The 24416-nt window shown below is 36.4% G+C and overlaps 1 protein-coding gene across 16 annotated transcripts in view; it reads right to left on the bottom strand.

Moving 5' to 3' along the window:
* The window catches only part of HDAC9 (histone deacetylase 9), a 604670-nt gene that overhangs the window by 315763 nt on the left and 264491 nt on the right, over positions 1–24416 (bottom strand). For all 16 annotated transcript variants that reach the window (XM_028490082.2, XM_055085027.1, XM_055085034.1 and 13 more), the window contains 3 exons: positions 18643–18776; positions 6933–7053; positions 1841–1890 (listed from right to left, as the gene is read on the bottom strand). In XM_028490082.2, coding sequence (XP_028345883.1) covers positions 1841–1890; positions 6933–7053; positions 18643–18776 — 305 coding nt within the window. The remainder of the gene's footprint in view (positions 1–1840; positions 1891–6932; positions 7054–18642; positions 18777–24416) is intronic.

Raw genomic sequence — 24416 nt, 5'->3', positions numbered from 1 at the left:
TTTTCACAGAATTAGAAGAGAAAAGTTTACAATTTGTATGGAAACACAAAAGGCATGAATAGCCAAAGCAATCTTGAGAAAGAAAAACGGAGCTGGAGGAATCAGGCTGCCTGACTTCGGATTATACTACAAAGCTACAGTCATCAAAACAGTATGGTACTGGCACAAAAACAAATATAGATCAATGGAACAGGATAGAAAGTCCAGAGATAAACCCACGCACCTGTGGTCACCTAATCTATGACAAAGGAGGCAAGAATATACAATGGAGAAAAGACAGTCTCTTCAATAAGTGATGCTGGGAAAAGTGGACAGCTACATGTAAATGAATGAAATTAGCACACTCCCTAATACCATATACAGCAGTAAACTCAAAGTGGATTAAAGACCTAAATGTAAGACCAGATACTATAAAACTCTTAGAGGAAAACAGGCAGAACACTCTTTCACATAAATCGCAGCAAGATCTTTTTGGATCCACCTCCTAGAGTAATGAAAATACAAACAAAAATAAACAAATGGGACCTAACTAAACTTAAAAGCTTCTGCACAGCAAAGGAAACCATAAACAAAATGAAAAGACAAATGACAGAATGGGAGAAAATATTTGCAAACGAAGCAACCAAAAAGGGATTCATCTCCAAAATATACAAACAGCTCATGCAGCTCAATATCAAAAAAACAAACAACCCAATGGAAAAATTGGCAGAATATCTAAATAGACATTTCTCCAAAGAAGACATACAGATGGTCGAAAAGCACATGAAAAGATGCTCAACATTACTAATTATTAGAGAAATGCAAATCAAAACTACATTGAGGTATCACCTCACACCAGTCAGAATGGCCATCATCAAAAAATCTACAAACAAAACATGCTGGAGACGGTGTGGAGAAAAGGGAACCCTCCTACACTGTTAGTGGGAATGTAAATCGGTACAACCATTATGGAGAACAGTATGGTGGTTCCTTAAAAAACTAAACATATGACTACCATATGATCCAGGAATCCCATCCCTGGGCATATATCTGGAGAACACCATAATTTTAAAAGATACATGCACCCCAATGTTCACTGCAGTGTTATTTACAATAGCCAGGACATGGAGGCACCCTAAATGCCCATCGACAGACGAATGGATAAAGAAGATGTGGTACATATATACAATGGACTATTACTCAGCCATAAAAAAGAACGAAATAATGCCATTTGCAGCAACATGGATGGACCCAGAGATTGTCATACTGAGTGAAGTAAGTCAGACAGAGAAAGACAAATACCATATGATATCGCTTGTATGTACAATCTAAAAAAAAATGGTACAAATGAACTTATTTACAGAACAGAGTCACAGGTGTAGAAAACAAAGTTACGGCTACCAGGGGGAAAAGGGGGGGATAATTTGAGTGACTGGGATTGACATATACACACTACTATATATAAAACAGATAACTAATAAGGACCTATTGTATTGCACAGGGAACTCTACTCAGTACTCTGTAATGACCTATATGGGAAAAAAATCTACAAAAGAGTGGAGGGCTTCCCTGGTGGCGCAGTGGTTGCGCGTCCGCCTGCCGATGCAGGGGAACCGGGTTCGCGCCCCGGTCTGGGAGGATCCCACGTGCCGCGGAGCTGCTGGGCCCGTGAGCCATGGCCGCTGGGCCTGCGCTCCGGAGCCTGGCCCGCATACCACAAAAAAAAAAAAAAAAAAAAAAGAGTGGATATATGTATAACTGATTCACTTTACTGTACACATGAAACTAACACAACATTATAAATCAACTATACTCCAAGAAAAAAATTTTTTTAAAAAGCAGTAAACAAATTCATACTTACCCCAAGTCCACCACAAGGTAATGAAGAAAAAAACTTTTGAGAAGAGTCACCTACACAGTAAGAAGACATGAAAAAATATATAAACTGGAATATAATTATACTTTTAAAATTTTTTGGTGTTTATTAACACATAATATGTCACATGGTATTTATCATTTGACTCAGAAGTAAACTGATCAAATTTTAGATAGTTAAGAACTCAAAGCAAATTAATGCATGTATTATTACATGTAGAGTCTTTTACCCCACATGAACAAACACACACCTATGAAACTTGAGTCTCAAGATTTCTTTCAACTGCCCTACAGGATGTTTATCACAATACCTTTTTTGTTTACAACTTATCATAAATAACTCAGCTGTTCATTACATATATCCTTCCAGTGTAATGTTTTGAGCCACAAAGTTTATGAAATACACTGTCATTTTTTACATGCTCCAAATATTAAAGCATTTATTCAAGTATACGGACTTATCTTTAAGTTCTACTTCAGATATAGCTAAGACCAAGTATACTATAAACCTCTCCAACATTCACAATTTTTTAAACAAATAAGTCACAAATCACTATAAAAAGGATAACTTTTTGGGGATCTATATAATACACATATAAATGTATCTTTAAAGTAAATGCCAAAATCTTACTTGTGACTCTCTTTTGGAATTGAGATTTTATGGAAGTTTTAATCATTTTTGTTTACCTGCACTTTGATTTTCTACATTATCTACTACATGTATAGAGAAAACAAAAATTACTATTCCTAAACCTCCAAGACTAAAATCTGTCTTGCAAAGTAATTAAAGGAAAGGCAGTGGGCATTTCTATATCATAGTTAAACAGTTCTGAAGTGACTCATATGGGTCACTCAGGAGATTAGTGGTAGAACCAGGTACATACCTCCATTTCACTTATCCTAATTCATTTGTTCTATTGATGATCAATGAAATAAATAATGAAAATTGAAAACAGGTTTGTGATGGAATTCACATCATGTCAGTAAAAGTCTAAATAGATTTTACTGTCACAGAAGAAAGTTTATTTTGAAAACAATAAATTGTATGAGTTCAGTTTTCAAATGCAATTGCTAACAGATGGAAAATGATAAAGAAAAATGTAAGTGCAAATGAAAAAAATAAGATACCTCGTTATATATAAGGAGGCTCATGGAAAAAAGATGAAAAGTCAACAAAAAAATAAACAAATCATGAAAAAATATTAAAACTGGAATACTGACATCAGTAAAAGATACATAAAAAATTTTATGGATAGCTTGGGGAGGGGTAAAAAAAAAAAAAAAGTTTTCTTAAGTTGTTCCTCATAACAAAGGTATTTCTGTATCACTGAATATTTTGCAAGGATGTATTCATATGTCATATGTGAAATTAAAATATATAATAGTGTATATTTTAATGTCTGAACTCTTCATTCCATAGTCAGTGAAAAAGATTAAAGATAATATTACAGTATACTGAAGTAATTTTTAAAGTAATTTAAAAAATTCTTAAACTCTAAGCGAATACAGAAAATAAATGATTTAATACTTGAGGAGAATCTAGTTTAGTACTGTTTAAATAATATTAAACAAAGAAATTAATCAATAATTTAAATTTAGTAGTATGCAAAAATGTTTATTTCACTGAATTGACTCTATTTTTTAATAATGTTATATTGCCTCACCCATGGACTGAGCTCTAGCTGGCCACAAGGTAACGAAAACTGGTAGTAAGAATGACAGGAATATTAATGCTAAGGAAAACCTCTCACCAGAAATGACTAAAGAGAATGTTTTAGAAGTGTCACCTTACAGGGTCTAGAGTATTTAAAGAGATAAATGCTGCCCATTTTCAAATCTAATTATTTTATAAGCTATAGATGTCTTTCAACATACAAAGACTGATGGGGCTGGTCATAATGAACTTTTGTTTAAATCCTTCCTCCTAACTCCAGAACATAACTATCAAAAGCAGTAGCATCAATTAAATTCAGAGAATTCATAGAATTGAATAAATTTCAATTTACTGTGTGTGTGCATTGACAAACCCTCCCTCACCATCTGTGTTGGGAGGGCTCAGAGGAAGAAGAGGATGCGTGGGAGAAAAAGAAAGGGATAAAGAGAGAAAATATCTTGATGGCTATGAGTTTTTATACATTCATACATGGCAGCTTCAATCTGGTCTTTTAGATACAAAAAACAAGCCACAAGAATTCAAATTGCACAAAGAACAAAAAATTATGAAAAGTTAAACTTTTAAAAGAATGGGATTTTTAACTGAGACCCTGAATTGAGGAAAATCGGCCAAGTTTCTGGATTCATGAGAGAAACTGATACAGTTCAGAAGCATCATCAAAGTTGAATTTAGTGCTCAATATCAAGACCTAGCAATGCAACATCCTTGGTTACCTTTACTCCTGTAGCTTGCGCTCACGGCTGACGTTGTTGCACTGATCCCTGAGAGATGCCTATGGAACGCCACATGTGTATCTAAAGTTAACTCTAAAATCATCAATTGTATGAATTTTATCTCACATTAAATATTCAAAACTAATGAGATAAGTGGCCATTTGGATTAAAGCTGTAAAAATTAAATAATTGGTACTTGGTGTTTTCATTGAATACATATTTGAAAAGGACCTCTGTCCAAGTTCTAAATTATGTATTAGAATTCATTTCTAAATCATCAAATCTTTAAACGATATGTGTGTTTTGAGAAAATCAGTTTTTCTCAAAAGTCAAATTTCATTTAAAAAAAGTGGTATTTCCATGTTTCATAAGTAAAACTGTTCAAAGTTGCCAGAGTTTAAATTTCATTTCTTTTACAAATATGTCCTTTCTCTTAAAATGTGGAATAATGGTGGTCTTGGAACATCTAAACACCTATGTGTAAATTTATCCTAACTAAATCCAAAGTACCTAGTCCTATGCTTAGGTTGAATAATAGTTTGAGACCTAGTTTAAAAATATAGAAAAGAAAAGAAATAGGGAAGGTTTTCTACTTGTTTTCTCTTAATTAAATTAACAATAATCAAAATGGACATAGCTTCCTATCTTTACAGTGCATCAGTATTTCGACCACAGAAGACCATGAAAGTTATTGTTTGGTTTACTTCATCATTTTGGTAAACTGGGTGGGATTATTAATTCATGTTAAAATAAGGACATTTATGACAGTATCCACAGCAAAAGAAGTACTTTATGTAAAGATCTGCATGTGCAGAGATGGATTCCTTCAACAGAAAGAAGAAAAAAACACACAGATTATATATGTTTAGATTGACTCACTGTCCTTTATGTTACTATATAACTTTAATTCTTTTTTAAAGAAATTTAAATATTTTATTTTATTTTTAAATAAATTTATTTTATTTCTTTATTTATTGGCTGCATTGGGTCTTTGTTGCTGCGTGCGCGCTTTCTCTAGTTGCGGCGAGTGAGGGCTACTCTTCATTGCAGTGTGTGGGCTTCACAGTGTGGTGGCTTCTCTTGTTGCAGAGCACGGGCTCTAGAGCACAGGCTCAGTAATTGTGGCGCACGGGCTGAGTTTCTCCGTGGCATGTGGCATCTTCCCAGACCAGGGCTTGAACCGTGTCCCCTGCATTGGCAAGCGGATTCTTAACCACTGCGCCACCAGGGAAGTCCATATATAACTTTAATTCTACTATACAAACTGATTTTCATCATCAGATTTTCATAATATTCTTTCTAAAAATTGAGTAATTTGGGCTTCCCTGGTGGCGCAGTGGTTGAGGGTCTGCCTGCCGATGCAGGGGACGCGAGTTCGTGCCCCGGTTTGGGAGGACCCCACATGCCGCGGAGCGGCTGGGCCCGTGAGCCATGGCCGCTGAGCCTGCGCGTCTGGAGCCTGTGCTCCGCAAGGGGAGAGGCCACAGCGGTGAGAGGCCCGCGTACCGCAAAAAAAAAAAAAAAAATTGAGTAATTTTTCTGTGTTCCCCTTTCTGTCAATTTCTTCCTACCTTGCATGCACGTACATGCATACACACACTCAACCAGATACCTTTACTTCATAAATTTAGGGATGCCTGCCACTTGTTTTAAAAGGGCAGATTTTTAGCGTTATAATTGGTAACTGTTAATTTCCCCTTATAATTGCTTTCCAAGATGCCTGCCTACTACATGTCATACACTTTTGAATTGTTAGCACCAGTTAACATAAAATCATTTTGAAATAATACTGAATTGCGTGAAAGAGTCCAATAAATTGGAACTGACCCAACAGGTTTATTTGAAAGAAAGGGACAAGAAAAAGTCCTCAAATGCCTTTTTAGTTAAAAAACTTAAAACATGATCTTTTTGTCATACATTGCCATGTCATGTATTGTTATTCCATTGTAAAAGATTATGAATAAACATAATTAATAGATTGTTTCAGTTAAAATAAGGTTTTGTCATGAACTTTTTTCAAAATCTGTTGTTTCTATCACTCATATAAAGTCTATATAAAGCTGTGAAACATAAATTTGATTTTAAACTCTGATAATAAAGTTTTGAAAAATCATAACTTAAAATTATGTTTATTAGTTTTCTACTTCTGTCAACTACTATTTAATTCCATAATTAAAACATGCATTAAATCGACTACATTAAGATTTAAAATGCAATCTTACGTATAAAATACAGTGTTCTAGGTGTAGCAGTAAGGAGTTTTCACTTAAAATAAGTTGTATTATACCCTTTGTCTGTTAAGGTCATAGAAAAAAGAACTGAAAGACACAAAATAAATGTGAAAGGTGAAGATAAATTTGCATAAAGAACGTAAATACTATTTTTTTTAATTTAAAAATGTAAGCAAGGAAACTCCACAGTGCATTTATTCCTGTAAGCTAAAACACAGTGAACAAATGCTATTCAAATAAAAGTAAACATCATGAAACTTGCAGTGTCATTTTTTCTAATGTAGGATTTTCTTCATCTACATTGCCATCTTTTGTAAACGACTCATTCCACAGAGCAGTGCTGTTGGAAAAGCTGATTTTTTGTCTCACTGCTTGCCAAGGATTTTGAACTGACAGCAGCACTGACTAATGATAGTGCTGGAATGTGCTGTTCTCAGTAGAATGGAGGCCCATACAGACCTAGTAGTGTCCTGGGGTCCAGCTTCTGTCCATCCAGGGGGTTGGTGCCATACAACAGTGAGTGATGTTCAGAATGAACAAGCTGTATTTCCTCCAGGCTGGCTTTTCGACCTTGAATTCGCTGAAAGAAAACAGCAGAAACCTACAGTACTTCACTGACATTTAGGAGAAAATAAGACCCCAAGTCACATTTAAGATGATTAATAATGGTCGGAGTTTCATCATGTAGGAGTGTGACATGGATTTGCATTAACAAGGTACCATAATAATTTTTGAAAAATAAGTGTATGCAAGGTTCAGAGCCAATGGATTGCTTACGCCTAAATGGGCAATTGACATTAAGCATATTCTTCTTTGGCATAAAAAAAAAATCTATAAAAAAGATTGGGATTGACACATATACACTATTGATACTATGTATAAAATAGATAACTAATGAGAACATACTGTGTAGCACAGGGAACTCTACTTAATGCACTGTGGTGACCTGAATGGGAAGGAAGTCCAAAAGGGAGGGGATATATGTATATGTATGGCTGATTCATTTTGCTGAACAGTAGAAACTAACACATTGTAAAGCAACTATACTCCAGTAAAAATTAATCTATTTAAAAAAAGAAGATAATGTCTACCTTATAGTATTACTGTGAGGAACAAATGAAATAAAATAATGATGTAAAGCATCAAACAAAAAAGTTAATGATAATTAATTTAAAATTAATAATAATTAATAGTTAACTCCTTTGTAAAAGTACCAACTTATAAACAAACAGGAGCTATTGCTTAGCTAACAAGTAAATTCAACCCTTACTTTACACTCACCCAAAGAACTTGTTGAAGCAAATTCCTTATTGTTTCTTAAAGAACATAAGTAAATACCAATACATTTTAATGTATTTGATTATTGCCCATATGCTGATCACTTCATGTGTGTGCACCTCACAACAGTGTTCATCTAGACCAGTGTCACTCAAAATATGTAACATTGGGATAGGTAACAGTTCAGGAAGTGTTTATGAATGGTCTGCGATGAGGTCTGTATAAAGCTTGAGAATAAATATTTAGAAACTTTTATAGTAATCTGACAGAGTATTTTTATGTCTGTTGAATCAAATATAATCTTGTATGTCTTCAATTTTTATTTCACTATTGCAGTATCTCATTTTTAATGTATTTTATATAAATATTAGTCTGTGACAGAATGGAAATTAAACAAAAACAATAACTGCTGTTTAATCAGAGACAGTTTGAGACACTCTACAGACTCAGTCAATATTTTTACACCCACGCTAGGCAGAAACTTTCACTTCAGCTAACAAAGAATGGTCCTTCAACACAGACAAAACTGTACATAAATTAAATCTCAGTCAGTCAATGGACAAAGTGTTCTTCCTTCCCAGCTGGCACATCTTTGAGCCCAATAAACGTGCTGGTGTCTGAAGTTAATGCGCCTTATTTTAAAAGTTGCTGTGCTTTCCTAAAATTACCCAAACCGAATTAATATTTTACTTAAAATATGTATCACAACAAGACACTTGTAAGGTAATATATTAGCAGAGAACTACAGTAAAATTCAGAGAGAATCTGTTCAGGGAATCCTGTCCTTTCACGTTCCTGACCATGAATTGCCAGTTGACGTGGAAACATAAGGTGACAACGACGCCTCTCAGGACCAAGAAAATTCCATGCTCAATCTCCCTAGTTTCAGGTGATGTGGCTGCTGCTGTGTGGTTCCCTGAGGGGGCAGGCAGGGAGAACCTCGAAACACTGACACTTCCTAGAGCTTTACTGGGTAGAGGTGCTTGTCACTGAAAATAAATCATCATGTCACAGTGAGAAAGGAATGGTGAGGGACCCAAGGGGTAAGAAGAAGGTAACAGGAGTGATATAAAACAGAAACTTCTTGACACCGTGCCATTATGTGCTGAATAAACAAATGCTTATGGAATTTCTTTGTGATGGCACTGAAGCTCCCTGTGTTTGACACCCCATTTACATTTCCAGAAAAATAAAAATATGCTTTAGAGAAATGATTCCCAGGTTGGTGTTGAATGTTAAAATTAAACCAGGTAGGTAATGCTGAAGTCTAGGGCAAATTTATGATGGCCATCTGGTCAGCCATTGCTCTGATCAATAAACAAACATGTTATTGACCTAGATGGCTTGCTGGTAAACATTAAATTTGGAGACATTTATGGAAGACCAGAACAACCAAAGAAACAGAATGACAAGTAATGAGAAAGAGAAAGTTCTAAGTCACTCTTAAAGGGAAACATTTTTTTTTTCTTTTTTTTTTTTTTCGGTACGCGGGCCTCTCACTGCTGTGGCCTCTCCCGTTGCGGAGCACAGGCTCCGGACGCGCAGGCTCAGCGGCCACGGCTCACGGGCCCAGCCGCTCTGCGGCATGTGGGATCTTCCCGGACCGGGGCACGAACCCGCGTCCCCTGCATCGGCAGGCGGACTCTCAAACACTGCACCACCAGGGAAGCCCAAGGGAAACATTTTAACTGGGAGATTTCAGCTGGTGGAAAATTCCCCAAGATAAGTAGTAGTAACTCCATGGTCTGAGTCATCTAATGTTGGAATGAGCAGCACACTGGAAACCAGACTGTGGCAGCCGGTCCTAGTCTGGCAGAATAGTGAACACCATGAAATAACAGGGCTTCCAGCTCTCACTTCTATAAGTCTATGAAATCCATAGCCACTACCATCTTATACGCTGATACAGTCAAACGTCTTTCTCTTAAACAATGCCAGCTCTGTAGCTAACTATCAGACCCATGTTTGGACTACTATCATAAAGCTCCATCGTTTTTTCCCTTTCTCCTTTTCTATAAAAATATTTTTCAGCTCTACATTGAATTTTTGCCTCTGGTGTAACATTAAATACCATTAGTAATAAATATATCTTTATGTTTTCACAAACTAGTCATATATATTTACATAGCATACATTCCATGCTTGTCCTAATTCCTTTCTCATTTTCCCACAATCCCACTAGTATGCAGGCTGAATGTTCAATCACACATTTGAAAAATAATCTGCTAACATGATTCAATTATTGACAGTAGCTCAAGAACTGATAAATCTTAAGAGAACACCTGCTGAATCTCAGTCATTCCCTTGTGTAATATCAGTTAACTAACAGTAAGGATAGAGCATCTGGCCCAGCCTATTTAGCTTTCACTTATTCTAAGAGTATTCCTTTTTAGTATACCCAAGTCCTCTCCCTCACTACTAAAATGTAACAAAGTATACAATATTTCCTTTGATTTCTTCGCGCCCCCGCCCCACCGCCGCACACTTCTTTTTGATTCCCAGGAAGTATTTTACAATGGCTCTTTTTATTATTATAGAATATGTTTCCTTAAAAAAATATTTACGCTAAATATAAGCACTAATTCTTGACAATCACTTTCTGCGTTTAAGGCCGCTGGAGAACAAGACCCACAAACAGGGTGTACATGTTTCTACAGAAAGAGGGCAGTGAAAACCAGTTCAATATGAAAAAATGTTTCTACGTGGAGAAAGGGTCTGGAGAAAGCATGCTCTGAGATTTATACCTCCAAGAGGCACTGCTGTGGGAACTTGGTGGATGTCTAAGCTAAAAATTCTGAAACAGCACCAGCTCTTAACACGGAGGATCTCCAGTAGTTCGTTTTGCCTCACTATTATCAGATGTCTTAAATTTGTCACATTCTACTTTTCCTCTCAAATTGAGGTCTCCAACAGTTGTCATTTTCTGGTATCATCATCAGTAATAAGTTATGTGTTTATGCTTAAATATAGATAGTTCCGTTTAATCCCTTCCCATATTTTCTATTTCCTGTGTACCCTTTATTCCTTCAATTTTCTCTCATGATGCGCTTTTGAGCCAAAGGTCAAGAGCACACTGAGTCACAAAATAGGACAAAGTGCTCTGATAACTGTAATTTAGGGAGATACTGATTTCCGTTCTCAGAGATATTTAGCCTGCAGGATGCCTAGCTAAAGTCATCTATGAGTCTGACCAAAAGAATTTTTGAGAATTCTGAGTATACTTGGACACTCAATGCATGTAAAGGATGGCATGGGTCTCCACCTGGGTATTTCTCACTTGAGATCCAAATATAGGTCTTAAGTAACTTGCCAATATAAGTCTAAGAAAGAAAGCTTATAGCTCTTCTTTCAATTTCTTAGTAAAGAAACGCTGCCATGTAGGAGGCATTCACTATTCTATTTCCATTCTCGGTGACTTGCACTCAAGTAGTTTCTTCCTTGAAAGCAGGAAAGGAACTCATGTGCCCTGAGCGCCTACACTGTGCTAAGCATCCGAGGAATATGATCTTATTTATTAGATCAGAGCCCCAAACAGTATACATTCACGTTTGAAGTTTGACTAAAGTTGTTCAAAATGACCATATCATTGAGTATCACAACACACCGTGGTTTTTTCCTCAAGAAGTAGTCTTTCTGAATTAAAGCCTGTTAATGCAACCTGATTATAGAAGGAATGTTCTGAACATGATCTACAAAGTCATACTGTGACAGGATAAAATGCAGCCTACCCACACACAGAGCACACACACGGTATAGATTCATATTTTTTTCTGCCAAGGAGCAGGGAAAAAAGGAAATAGTTCTATTCCTTCCCCTCCTCTGTTCAAAGCCTGGATTGAGGCCAGTGTCCTAATCAGTTCTCATTGGCCCTGGAGGAATCAGAACCTTTTGTAAAATATAATAAAGGGCGTAAAATCATGATAAAATGCATGAAAAAGCAGTGCCTTTGGTTAGGGAACTAGAAATAATTTAGCAGAACAGATGGATTGCATTGGTTTGGTATTATTGAGGACATGAAAGGGCTTATTTTGTGGCAGTTCCAAACTAAGAGAAAATGTCCAACTTAAATTTGACAAGTCAAAGTACCTGCCTCTGCTGGGGGAGACCCCATTTTCTTTAATCATTTTCAAAGTGGTGACATATTAGGCAAGAATTTCCACTGAAATATCTCATTTTCTGAAAATATTTCATCCAGTGTCCCTAAATATAGGGATGCGTTTTTATTTTTTTCTACAAAGATCTGCAGGGCTGCAGACTTACAGAGTTAAAGAATCATAAATGACTTATGACTGTCAAAGTCACCCTCTGTTACAAATCCCATTCTTAATATTTAACGAATCAGTTCACACCTATTCATTATTGTCGACACCCTTTCCTCTCTTAAACAAACACAAAAAATCCGGTCTCACTGCTCATGCCCAAGCTTACCAACTGGAGTTTTCAAATGCTACAAGCAACTGCTTCTTTAAATGTTACAAAGAAGATAGTTTCTATCCCCTCGCCGCACTGCATTCTCTCCTTCCATAGATCCCTCATCATCTAATAACCTGTTCTTCTCAGAGTCTTTCTTATACGGAAAGGGGAATGAAGGAAGGAAGGCAGCTACTAAGCCGGCAGGCAGTCCAACAAGCTCTTGGTCCTTTCCGTCAGTCAGATGACAAGAAAGTGAATTGCAAGTCAAGAGCCCTGAGTTCTGGGTTCTGACTGTCACATGTCCTTAACGTGCCCGTAGCCTGCTATGAGGTACCTTTCTGGAGCTTTGCTTCTTCATCTATAAACAAAAGGAGATTTAACCAAGTTACTTTTAGCCCTAGAATGGTAAGTGAAAATGGTAAGCCCTAAAATGGCTATGTGAAATTACCTTATACACAACACTCAATAAAATATCCTTTATTTTGATTTATAGATTTGCCTTGGGCATGCAAATATCATAACTGAAATGATAAATTACCATGGTTGAAGCAAGAGAGGAGATCTCACTATGAAGGTTTTCAAAAAGATGCTAGGTTTTCCTTGAAGCCCATTTTTTATAAATGCTTAATTATATTTGAAAAATATGAGTGTTTTTTAGGGGCTTCCCTGGTGGCGCAGTGGTTGCGCGTCCGCCTGCCGATGCAGGGGAACCGGGTTCGCGCCCCGGTCTGGGAGGATCCCACGTGCCGCAGAGCGGCTGGGCCCGTGAGCCATGGCCGCTGAGCCTGCGCGTCCGGAGCCTGTGCTCTGCAACGGGAGAGGCCACAAGAGTGAGAGGCCCGCATACCACAAAAAAAAAAAAAACAAGAGTGTTTTTTAGAACTCATTTTCCTATCCCATGACAACTTCAAAATAAATTTTTCCCAATTAAAAAAAAATTTTGTGCATGAAGCTTCTGAGTTAATACCACCTTTGTTTCTCAGGTAAATGTTTACTTTTGTTACTCTCCCATCTCCAAATATTTGACTCCATTCACCTCTTTGTCTCTACCTCATTAAGCTTATGTTAAGAAATTGAGTTTCTGTTGATTTTTAACATTGGTGAAACTTGGAATCAGCTGCTGATGTTTAAAAGGTATGAATGCCTGGGTCATACCTTCAGAGCTCCTGGTTAACTTTGTCTGGTTACAACCTAGGCATCTAGAAACTGAGAACCAGCCAGTGGATTTTAATGGGCAACCTAGGTCAAGAACCGCATCTTAAGAGAGATCTGTCCATTCTTCCTGCTCATAAGTGAATTCAAGATACTGACCCTGTACTAACCAACATTTGGGACTATGGAATAGTTAAAATAAATGGCTGGCAGAGAGAAGGTTGGAGAGTAAAAAAAAAAAAGTTTATCTGATCTTCAAAATGACAAGTGCCATCTACTTGCATGTAATACTGCTTGATTCAGTCATTACAATTTATTTAAAAATATTTCAGGGCAAAGAATAATTTCAAAAGTACTTCAGAAAACAGCAAGTCCATTCAATAACAAATGTCTGGGTGGTAAAAAGCGTACGTACTATGTATTTTTTTTTCCAGTTTTATGTCCACTCATTTCAAACCATTATGCTCATCAGAAAGTAAGGAAAAAATGTTATGCTTTAGTGTACTGGCTCAATTTTCACAATTTTTATGCAACTGAATCTCCTATGTTGTAATTATTTTTTTAAACATTGTAATGAACATTTTACTGATTTGGGTTGAAGCATTTTTTTATAATAATCATGTATGAAACAAATTTGTCACAATAAATATTTTGTTACTTTAGCACAACAACTTTCAGACAGTTCAAATCCATATGACTAGTCATTTTTTGCTAATAAGCTTTAATGCTGCTGTTTAAAAAAAAAAAAAAAAAAATCCTGTATCACTTTCCAAATGGACTCAGAAGGGCAGCCTGTCTTACTTCCTTTTATTGGTTGTTTTCCACATTAATTCTTTTTTTTTGCAGAAATCAAAATCAAAACAAAAAATTCCAAACCATCTTAATTCTGATTATGGGCTGCACAGGTATTTTTAATGTTATTTATCTGCCAGGGTCCACTCTACTGGGTTATACAAATTTCTCTCAGAATAATGACACCTTGGTTTACTCATCACATCTAGATCATTTGTACTTCTTTCCATAACTGCATACCCTTTAGAGACAACTCACAAGATTCCCTGTTTGAGTTTCTTATTGCTTTGTGGTTAGATTCTAAGACACAAGCACACACACAAAAGTTTTTTGCAAACTAAACAAAACAGTAAGCTGTTATGTGCTGCCATCTAGTTAGATTAGCCCATAAAACAAATGTTTAATTGAATTTCCATTAACTTGCAATATTTAGTACTTTGTAACCTTCAAGTCAGAAAACTTGCACACTTCAGAACTGAGTTTCTCAAAAGAGTATTACATTTCTTTATTTAGATTTACAAAAGATATTTTAAAAATCACTTGTGTGTGCAGGAAAGTGTGCTGGAGACCCTATTCCTGAGCTCCCGGGCATCTTAAGATCTTACAGTAAACCTGCTCTCCACTTTTTTCATTGGAATGGCTGAGAAGTCCCAGAAGGGGCAACAGTAGCTTGGTCCTGTGCCCCAGAATTGTTTGTAATTACTTTGTGTTGGCACTTGAATAAAGGAGTTAAACATTTCAGCACAGTATGTTGCTTATGGTTTTTACTTATGAATTAAGCGAAACAAAGTTATTCAATACTAGTCACAAAGAGGCAATGCAAATTCCATATAATGTGTAATCCAACAAAAGCATTATAAAATGTTATTATTCTCAAAACAAATGTGAGAGCAAGCAAATGTCTGTGGGTGGCTTGGTGGGGCTCAGAGTCATGAGCACTTCTGGAAAAACAACTGCAAGTGCATTTCTAACAGATGATGGGTCAACCTCTGCAATTTTTTAAGCACAGAAGAGCACATCTTTTTCTTCAGGGGCACACATACTTCAGAAACCTGGCTACCTAATCCAAGAGCTTATTCCCAAAGAGGACACCAAATGACCCCTCCAGACCCATTTCTTATGGTGACAAGAAAGCTGCTGGTTTTGCTTTTTACTCCCAACAGAATCACTAAACTCGGTGTGAATGATTCAATAGGGGAAACAACTAAATGGTGTTGGCATGAGGGACTATTAACTACTTCAATTTTTTTAAAACAGTGCCACATCACACCAAAAGAAGTTAACCCATGTAACCACTGTAAGCTAATATAATAAGGACTAATGTTTTCTCTAGCTGCCAATCAGGAATGTAAGCATAGCCAATTTACACTACAGCTTACAAACTAAAAGCAATATGTTTACTAGAACATCCTAAAAATGTTGTCTACTCTTTTAACCAAAGAAGGTGTTATGCTCCAAATTAACTTCTTAGGCATCTAATTTCATATGATAGTAGAGCTGAAAGATCCTAGCAAATATCCTGCTTAACACCCTCATCTTACATATGGGAAAACCAAAGATCACTAAGGTTAAATGATTTGACAAAAGTACACAGATAATTAATGGCAGGACTAAGGTCAACTCTAACACTGAACAATAACCTTTGAAGCAATCTATTTTGATTAATTTTCTACATTGATAAATGAGTTGAAACGATACAGAAGTTTGATTTGCGGATCAGACTATTGTTTAAAAACAAAGAAGCCCTTTTAATGTTTTAAAATTGCCATCTTTTCTATCATAATCATTGTTTAATTGCAACATTGACTACTCCATTGGCTGAGGAAAGCATTTTTTTCTCTGTACGCCAGCAGAATTGAGACTCCTTACCTCCTGTCCCAGGGAAATTCTATGGCATGTTTTGGATTAGGTCAGCATAAGTCATAGATGTTTTGATAACACAGGAGCAAGTAAATAATATGGGCAACAATTCCATCACTTAGGAAAGCAAACACCTGCTGAACTGCTCTTAAACTATGTTAGGAAAAAGAGTGTTCTGTTTGCATCTTTAAAGTTTTGGATCAGACTTTTGCGCTTGGTCTTCATTAAGAGCCAGTCTGCCAGTCTGGGCTTTCAAGTGCATTATTTGTTAATCGTGTGACTCTTTGCTAGAGAGACTCGTATTTGCTGACTGGACTGGAATAGACTCACTCATTCTCACTCAACTGTGGGGTGCCCACTGTTCTTCTAACATTTCATCCTGGGTCTGATGTCACATCAGCAGTGCTGTTGTATAAACTGAATTTCATGGTTTCAAATAACACAAGACTAAAATAACGTGATGTACCAGGAACTGAAAAAGAAGACTGATCACAAAGGGATAATAGACTTTTAAATTTTAAGACCAGTGTGAACCATATTACATTCCACTTACTTCTGCACTTTGCTCCTTTCATAAATAGTGTTCCTTCAGGTAACAGATTTAAGGGATATCACAAACTAACAATGCATTTCAGGCTGTGATCAGGCACTGCTAATTTGGAGCAGTTGGGGCAGGGCTTCAGGATACAACAAAGACTTGAAAGTGAAAAAATGTAAACAGCAATGCCTCAGCTTGCTAAAGTAAAGAGAGATAGCCAAGCTACAAAACATCTATAGTAGATGCGAAGGTGAGACAGGAACACTCTCATGAATAAATATCCATTAAGGCTAGTCTACCACAAGTAAGTCTCCTTGATGGTTTACTTTACCGGCTCCATATAGGATTGTGAAGATAACAGAGTGGTTTGGCTTCCAAACTGCATTATCAAAAACATGAAAACCTTGAAGATAACTCTAAAATTTACCAAAGAATATGAAAGCCTTCTGCCATATAATATGGATGCTACTGGCAAAATATGAATAATAGACTTTCACTCAGGAAAGAACCAGAGAAATAAATCTAGCTGAAATTCCTTCACTTCGGGGTTTCTAGGTAAAGGATACATTTAATCAAAAGCAGAACTCTACATATGAAAAACATTTGATAATTCTATTATCAACACATAATAAAACTTGTGAAACTAAGTCTGTATACACTGCTCTGACGTATTCATTCACAATCCTAACTGCTGAATGACCCATTGACATTACCTATATTTTGATGTAAAGAAAATAATCATTTAATTCCCCTGTAAGATGAGATAGATAGTTCATCTTCAAAAGAGAAAATCAATAGAGAAAATAATTTATCCTTAGAAATGAACACAATGGATGAATGAATGAGTTTGCATCTTCAAAAGTCAGTTATTTTTAGTACTTTGCAGAGAAGAAAGATCAGACTGAATTAACTCCTGCTATCAAATAGAGGCAAGTGCACTTGACTCTAAGAAATAGTCTGTCTGCTTTGGCACCTCTATTTCAACTGAAATATTTTACGGGTTCACTTTAAAGTAAATTGGCTTTGAATAGAATTGTATTGACTACATTTTCGATTGTCAAAATCAGTTAACTCAATTAACTCAAAAGTAGTCACAAAAGATTGTCTTTATTTTATCAAAGTACAGTGAATGTATTATGGTTTCAATGTATTAGTTTCCTTCTGACATAACTATGGTCAAAATATCAATATTACCCGTTTACTTTTTTCCCAAACTGGAAAGAACTAGTTAGATTCCCTTCATTGCTCTATAAAGAAGGATAACAGAACCAAATATGTTCTGCAACATGTTAAATTATCAGTCTATAAGAATAGGGACCATGTTTGTCTTGTGAAATTCCATAATTCTAGCCCCTAGAACACATCTGGAACAGAATATAGACCCAAGAAAAAGTGCTTTTGATCAATAAAAGTTAAGGTAATGTAAGAAAACACAAGGGGGATATTTTTCTTTTAAAAAAGTTTTAGACTCAAATATAGACTGTTACTGGATCTTAAGCAACTTTGGACATTTACAGCAACTAAATCAAACAACTGCTGGTTGTTATATATTTTGCAGATTTGACAATGGGAGTCTTTTTGACCTGATAACGTTTTTACTTTTAACTTTTGAAAGCCTAAAGAAATGAATTTTTCTAAATAAAAAATGAGACTCACCAAGAATCTACAGAAATGAACCTAAACATCAATAAAAAGAAGTGACTTTTCTTGGTAAGAAGACAGTTAATCTTTTAAAACTATTCATTTCCAGGAGGCAAAATCGGCATACACGTCAGTTCAGAGTATCACTTATAACAAGAAATAACAACTACTTAGCACTGAACAGTTTGCGAAGAGTTTCTCAGAAAATTAACTCAATAAATGATACCTAGAATACTACCGTGTGTACAGAAAAATGCTGCAGTAATAGCACATACATCAGGCAGATGCTCAGTCCATCAACATAGACTGAGTACCCACTGTGTGCCCAGCCCAGTGTCAGGTTATAAGTTCTATGCTACTAATGTCTACGATGGTTCGTCAATCATGGTGTTTGTACTACAGAGTTAACATTTATCTACACCTACCCAGTTGAATACTGGCCTCTTTACATGATTTATTTAAGTAAGTAAAAGAGTTTGGCCAATTCAGGATTACCTCACATTTATTTAGCAACCCAGTTTCTTGCAGCCGTGACCAGATGCTCTGTATGCGTCCAGCATGCTCAGGGTGGGTGGTGGAATTGCCACAAATGCACTGGTGTTTCAGCATCAGAGGATCATAGGCAATTCCTTCAGGACAAAGAAAACACAGCACAAGATGAGTAATGATACAAAGGAATGATACAAGTTACATGACAATATGATTACTCCAAAAAAGGCATTCTTTTCCAAATAAATTTACAAATGGAGAAATAATACATATCCACAAATTCCCAGGAAGCACATAGAGCTATTTAGTTCTGTGGATCTGGATATATATGCAAAGAAGTCAACTCATGGATTAATCAGTACTCAGACCCTAGCTTACTTAGTAGTAAAGTAATAAAGATGGTGATACTTCAGAAACTTCAGGTTTAAAAAAATACTGTAATTTGGGGGCTTCCCTGGTGGCGCAGTGGTTGAGAGTACGCCTGCCGATGCAGGGGACGTGGGTTCGTGCCCCGGTCCGGGAAGATCCCACAAGCCGCGGAGCGGCTGGGCCCGTGAGCCATGGCCGCTGGGCCTGCGCATCTGGCCGCTGAGCCTGCGCATCTGGAGCCTGCGCTCCGCAACGGGAGAGGCCACAACAGTGAGACGCCCGCGTACCGCAAAAAAAAAAAAAAAAAAAAAATCATTATGAAGCATTTTTAGACAGATTCAGTTCAGTAGAGGTTTCAATTTTATCAGTGAAGCCACAAAATGAGCTGACTTTAAATTGTGAATTTATTTCAAGAGTAATTCTAGCCTTACTTCAGATCATGTTACATCTGTAATAAACTGGAAGAGTTTCCAACTGCTTGCCTATTCTGCTTATCAATTTCTTCAAATTTATGCAGAAAGAGCTTCTTCTTATTTTATAATAAAATAAAATTTATAATTTAGATTGTGGAACACTGAAGTGTTTCTTTTAAAAAATGAGTAAGTCAGCTGCAATACCTTTAGTAGAGATCACATAGATACTTAAAAACTCTGCTTTTAAATTATCATGAGTTAACACATTTCATATTTCAGTTAGACCCTTTGATGGGGAAGATTTTATAAACATTTGATGAAATGAACTATTAGGGATATATAAAGTAGGGCTCTTTAAAGCAACAAATTAGATAATAATTACTATAAAAAGGTTTCCACCTTTAACCTGATTCCTTGCGGGGGGGGGGGGGCGGGGAACATGTTATTTACAAAATTGCCTGACATAAGAAATTATTTAACCAATCAAATATTCCAATAAATTACCATCAAAATACATTCTCTGGGGGCAAGGAGTGAGGTCAGAAGAATCCATTATAAGAAATTTCTAAATATCTATTCAAGAACAGATACTATACAAGCAATTAGTGTTATAAAGTAGGTTCAATTAATGCATTTTATTTTCCCTTACATTATTGGGTTACAGGAATGTTACTCAAGAGGGGAAAATACTTGTCCCCGTTACTCAAGAGGGGAAAACACTTGTCCCTGACTGTATTAAATCATGCAGCAGAATGACATGTGTACTTGGAACCATGTGGCAAAAATTATGTCTAGGAAAAAGTATCATTTCGCTGGCCCAAATAACATCCACTCTTTTCTATTAATTGAAATATAGCTGACATACAATATTATGTTAGTTTAAGGTGTACTACATACTGATTTGACATTTGCATACATTACAAAATGATCACCATAATAAGTCTCGTAACCATATGTCCCCATACAAAGTTATTACAATATTTTTGACCACATCCTTTATGCTGTGCATTACACCCCTGTGGCTTATTTATAACCGGAGGTTTGTACCTCTTAATCCCCTTCACCTATTTGGCCCAACTCTCCAACCCCCTTCTCTCTGGCAACTACACATTTGAGTCTGTTTTCATTTTGTTTTGTTTCTTAGATTCCAGATCTAAACATATATTTTAGATTACAGAGTATCTGTCTTTCTCTGTCTGACATGTTTTACTCAGCATGATACCCTCTTGACGCGTAACATCGATTCTTAAGACACAATGGCTTCAAAATCCCTCCTTGTGCCCCTCTCCCATTTTCATCTTCGGTGCTGATCTTCCTTCTGAGCGGTACACTTGCACACTTGTCTAAATTGCCCCTCCAAAATCTGCATTTGGCTTCCCTGGTGGCGCAGTGGTTGCGCGTCCGCCTGCCGATGCAGGGGAACCGGGTTCGCGCCCCGGTCTGGGAGGATCCCACATGCCGCGGAGCAGCTGGGCCCGTGAGCCATGGCCGCTGAGCCTGCGCGTCCGGAGCCTGTGCTCCGCAACGGACCACAAAAAAAAAAAAAAAAAAAAAAAAAAAAAAAAAATCTGCATTGGTTTTCATAAAGTGAGACTATCATAGATTTGAGCTCATAATCTTAAACTTCACACACTGGTCATCATTTCAGTAAAGGCTATCATAATCCACCATTGCTCATATAAGAAATCTTACAGTCCTCTTGACACTCCCTCTCCAATGAACCAACAAGTATTGTTTATTTGCCCTGGATGATACATACTGAATCACTCTCTTAACTCCAATGCCAAAACCATACAAAATGCAAGGTACTATTATCTTTAATCTGAACTCCTGAGATAGCCTTGTAACTGGCTATCTGACTTTCACTCTTTTCTATTTGCCACTTAACAGTAGCCATGTTTGCTTAAACCCTTTGGTGACTTCAAAGATGAGGTTAAAATTTCTCAAGGCAGCATACATAGGCCCTTCTCCGCCTCTCCAGCTTCATCTCATACTCTTCCCTCACTTGATCTCTATTTCTCCCACAAAGGTTTACCTTCCACTCCTCAAAAGACTCAAAATCCTACCAGCCTTAGGATCGTCATACATGCTATCCCATCTATGCCAAAAATTCTTCCTTCTTGCCCCTATAACTCTAGCCTTCATTTGGCTTATACCCATTCATTCTTCAAAATTGTTTTAACGTCACTTCCTCAATAAAGCATTCCCTGGGAACTCTAAATTAGATCTCCTACTATATGCTCTACTAGTTCTTCTAGGTCTTCCTCGGAACATTTAGCACAATTCTGTAATTGTTGTATAATACTGTTAATTGTATATTTTCTTTACTATCTGGTAAGATCTAGGAAAACACAGACTAGAGTTGTATTGTTTACCTTTGAACTTTTCGTGTCCGTAAACCATGCTTGGAATATAGTAGATCCTCAAAAGTACTTTTAATAAATGAATGAAAAACATAAATCAATGAATTGATGCAAGAACTAAGTCAGATATCGCCATTATAAAGACCTCCTTGATGAACCTACTTGGTGGGCCTCATTGGACTACTGAAGTTTTTATAGCCTTATTTCTTTAATGTTCTACCTTTTATTTTATGTGCCATATCTTCCAACTGGCAAGTGCCTCTAATACAGGCATTTATTTTACTCATTATATTTCTACATGGCATTTTGCATTAAAAAAAGATAAATAAATATTTTTAAATAAAGTCAAAAGGTAGACAAGAGGGAAGGCAGGGAAAATAAAGGAAGCAGGCATAAAAAAGAAACATTAAAAATACAATGATAGGGACTTCCCTGGTTGTGCAGTGGTTAAGAATCCGCCTGCCAATGCAGGGGACATGGGTTCAAACCCTGGTCCGGGAAGATCCCACATGCCGTGGAGCAACTAAGCCCGTGAGCCACAGCTACTGAGCCTGCACTCTAAAGCCCATGAGCCACAACTACTGAAGCCCGTGTGCCACAAATACTGAAGCCTGCACGCCTAGAACCCATGCTCCACAACAAGAGAAGCCACCACAATGAGAAGACGGCGCACCGCAACAAAGAGTAGCCCCCACTCGCCGCAACTAGAGAAAGCCCGCACACAGCAACAAAGACCCAATGCAGCCAAAAATAAATAAATAAATTTATTAAAAAAAAATACAATGATATATGACATGTCTCCACAGTTCAGATATATCAAGTATTTATTTATGAGTTGCTACTACATAACAAGAACTGTTTAACATTTTCAACCACAGTTTTACACTGCATGAAGGATATATTAATGATTAACATGGAAACATAAAATACAGTATTTCCCTCATTTTGAAAACATATTCTTTAAGAGTAGAGATTCTAATCATTAAGTTGCTTATTTTTTTCACTATTTCATCTCTTGACATATCTAACTTCACCTCCATAGTAATCATTCCTCTTTTAACAAAATTTTCTCCATAAGCCACTGAAAAAAAAAATCATTAAACAGGTTATGGTAGCTGAAATTTATTGCCAAGTATCTGGAGATTATAATACTAAGTCCAGGAACTCTTGGAAAGACATTTGAATTTAAGAGAAAATAAATAAAGTCTGGAACCCCAAACCTCCACTTACTCATCTTAATGACCTAGCAATGAGGTGTTAACAGGTAGACTGCAAGGTGAGACTTAACCTCATCCTTCATCTCCATTCTTTTCCTCTCTCTTTTTTCCTTTGTTTTGTTTTTTTTTTCCAGTAACAAAAACTTATAGGGTGAGAAACAAGCCTGCTCTTCTCTTTGGGATTCATATGGAATGCTACTTTTCGTTGACCCTTTCTGCCCCACTGATTACCACTTACAACATAAGCCAATGGATCAATCTGTCTCAATCAATGGGACAAGAGTTAAAATTAGGTTTTGAGAAAATACACAAAGGAGTCTTAACATAAAGCCTTTACCTGAATTTTAAACTCTAGTAGTTTATTTTCTACCAAAAAAAACTCTTAAAATTTTTTGATGTTTTTTTTGATAAGCTTGGACTTTGTGCTTTCTCTGGCTTTCAGTTGTATTAAATGAGGAAGCACAAAGTGCAGCATCTTTCCCTTTCCTTAATCATTGCGTGCAGTTAAGTCATTATTTAGCCATAGAAACCATTCATATCTTCAGGTTTATGCCCAATCTTATATGATTGCGAGGCTGAGTCCACCTTGGCCTATTAGGAAAGTTAAGTCTAGAATCTTTAGACCTAAAACTCCTGATCTTGATCACAAGTTCTTAACATTCAACTTCATATTGCTTTTCTGGTTAATGCCTGAGGTTTCAGACCTCCCTAAGGATTTGCTCAACAACACATATTAAACACTTTTCAGGGCCAAAGAACTGAACCAAGCACAACACAAATATATATAACATAATATCTTTCCTAAAATACGCAGGTTCAGTAAACAGTCATTGAATGCTCACAATGATCAAGGTACCAGAAACTTCATTTTATTACATTTAACTTATGATATAGCACTAAAGGTGAGGTACTTACGAATATACTTTTATGACATGCTTTTTTAAGACTCTGTACGGTAAGGAAGAAACAAAAATACGGGGCTGGGGTGTCAAAGATGACCTTTTAAAAATAAAAAAAAATCTTTAATAAATGGCCTGCAATTGGTAGTAGAATTACTAAAATGGATCCAAGGAGCGATTTTGAAGGAAGGGTCATTTCTAATAACCTCTAAATCATACCCACAGCAGCTGTTATACTTTCTAACCATAATTCTAATCTATCCATAAGGTTTATCTTGCCTAGTTTTTTCAATTTCTACTATACTCTTTACATTCTAATACCTGAATTATTTGTTATAATATCTTTTAACAGGAACACCTAAATCAAAGTACCAGATAGTACAAAATTTTTTTAACATCTTTATTGGAGTATAATTGCTTCACAATGGTGTGTTAGTTTCTGCTTTATAACAAAGTGAATCAGCTATACATATACATATATCCCCATATCCCTCTCTCTTGCATCTCCCTCCCACCCTC

The sequence above is a fragment of the Physeter macrocephalus genome, chromosome 5 (assembly GCF_002837175.3).
Source record: "Physeter macrocephalus isolate SW-GA chromosome 5, ASM283717v5, whole genome shotgun sequence".
Taxonomy (NCBI): domain Eukaryota; kingdom Metazoa; phylum Chordata; class Mammalia; order Artiodactyla; family Physeteridae; genus Physeter; species Physeter macrocephalus.
The sequence above is the reverse complement of the archived record's forward strand: the minus strand, read 5'-3'. Positions and strand labels throughout refer to the sequence as shown.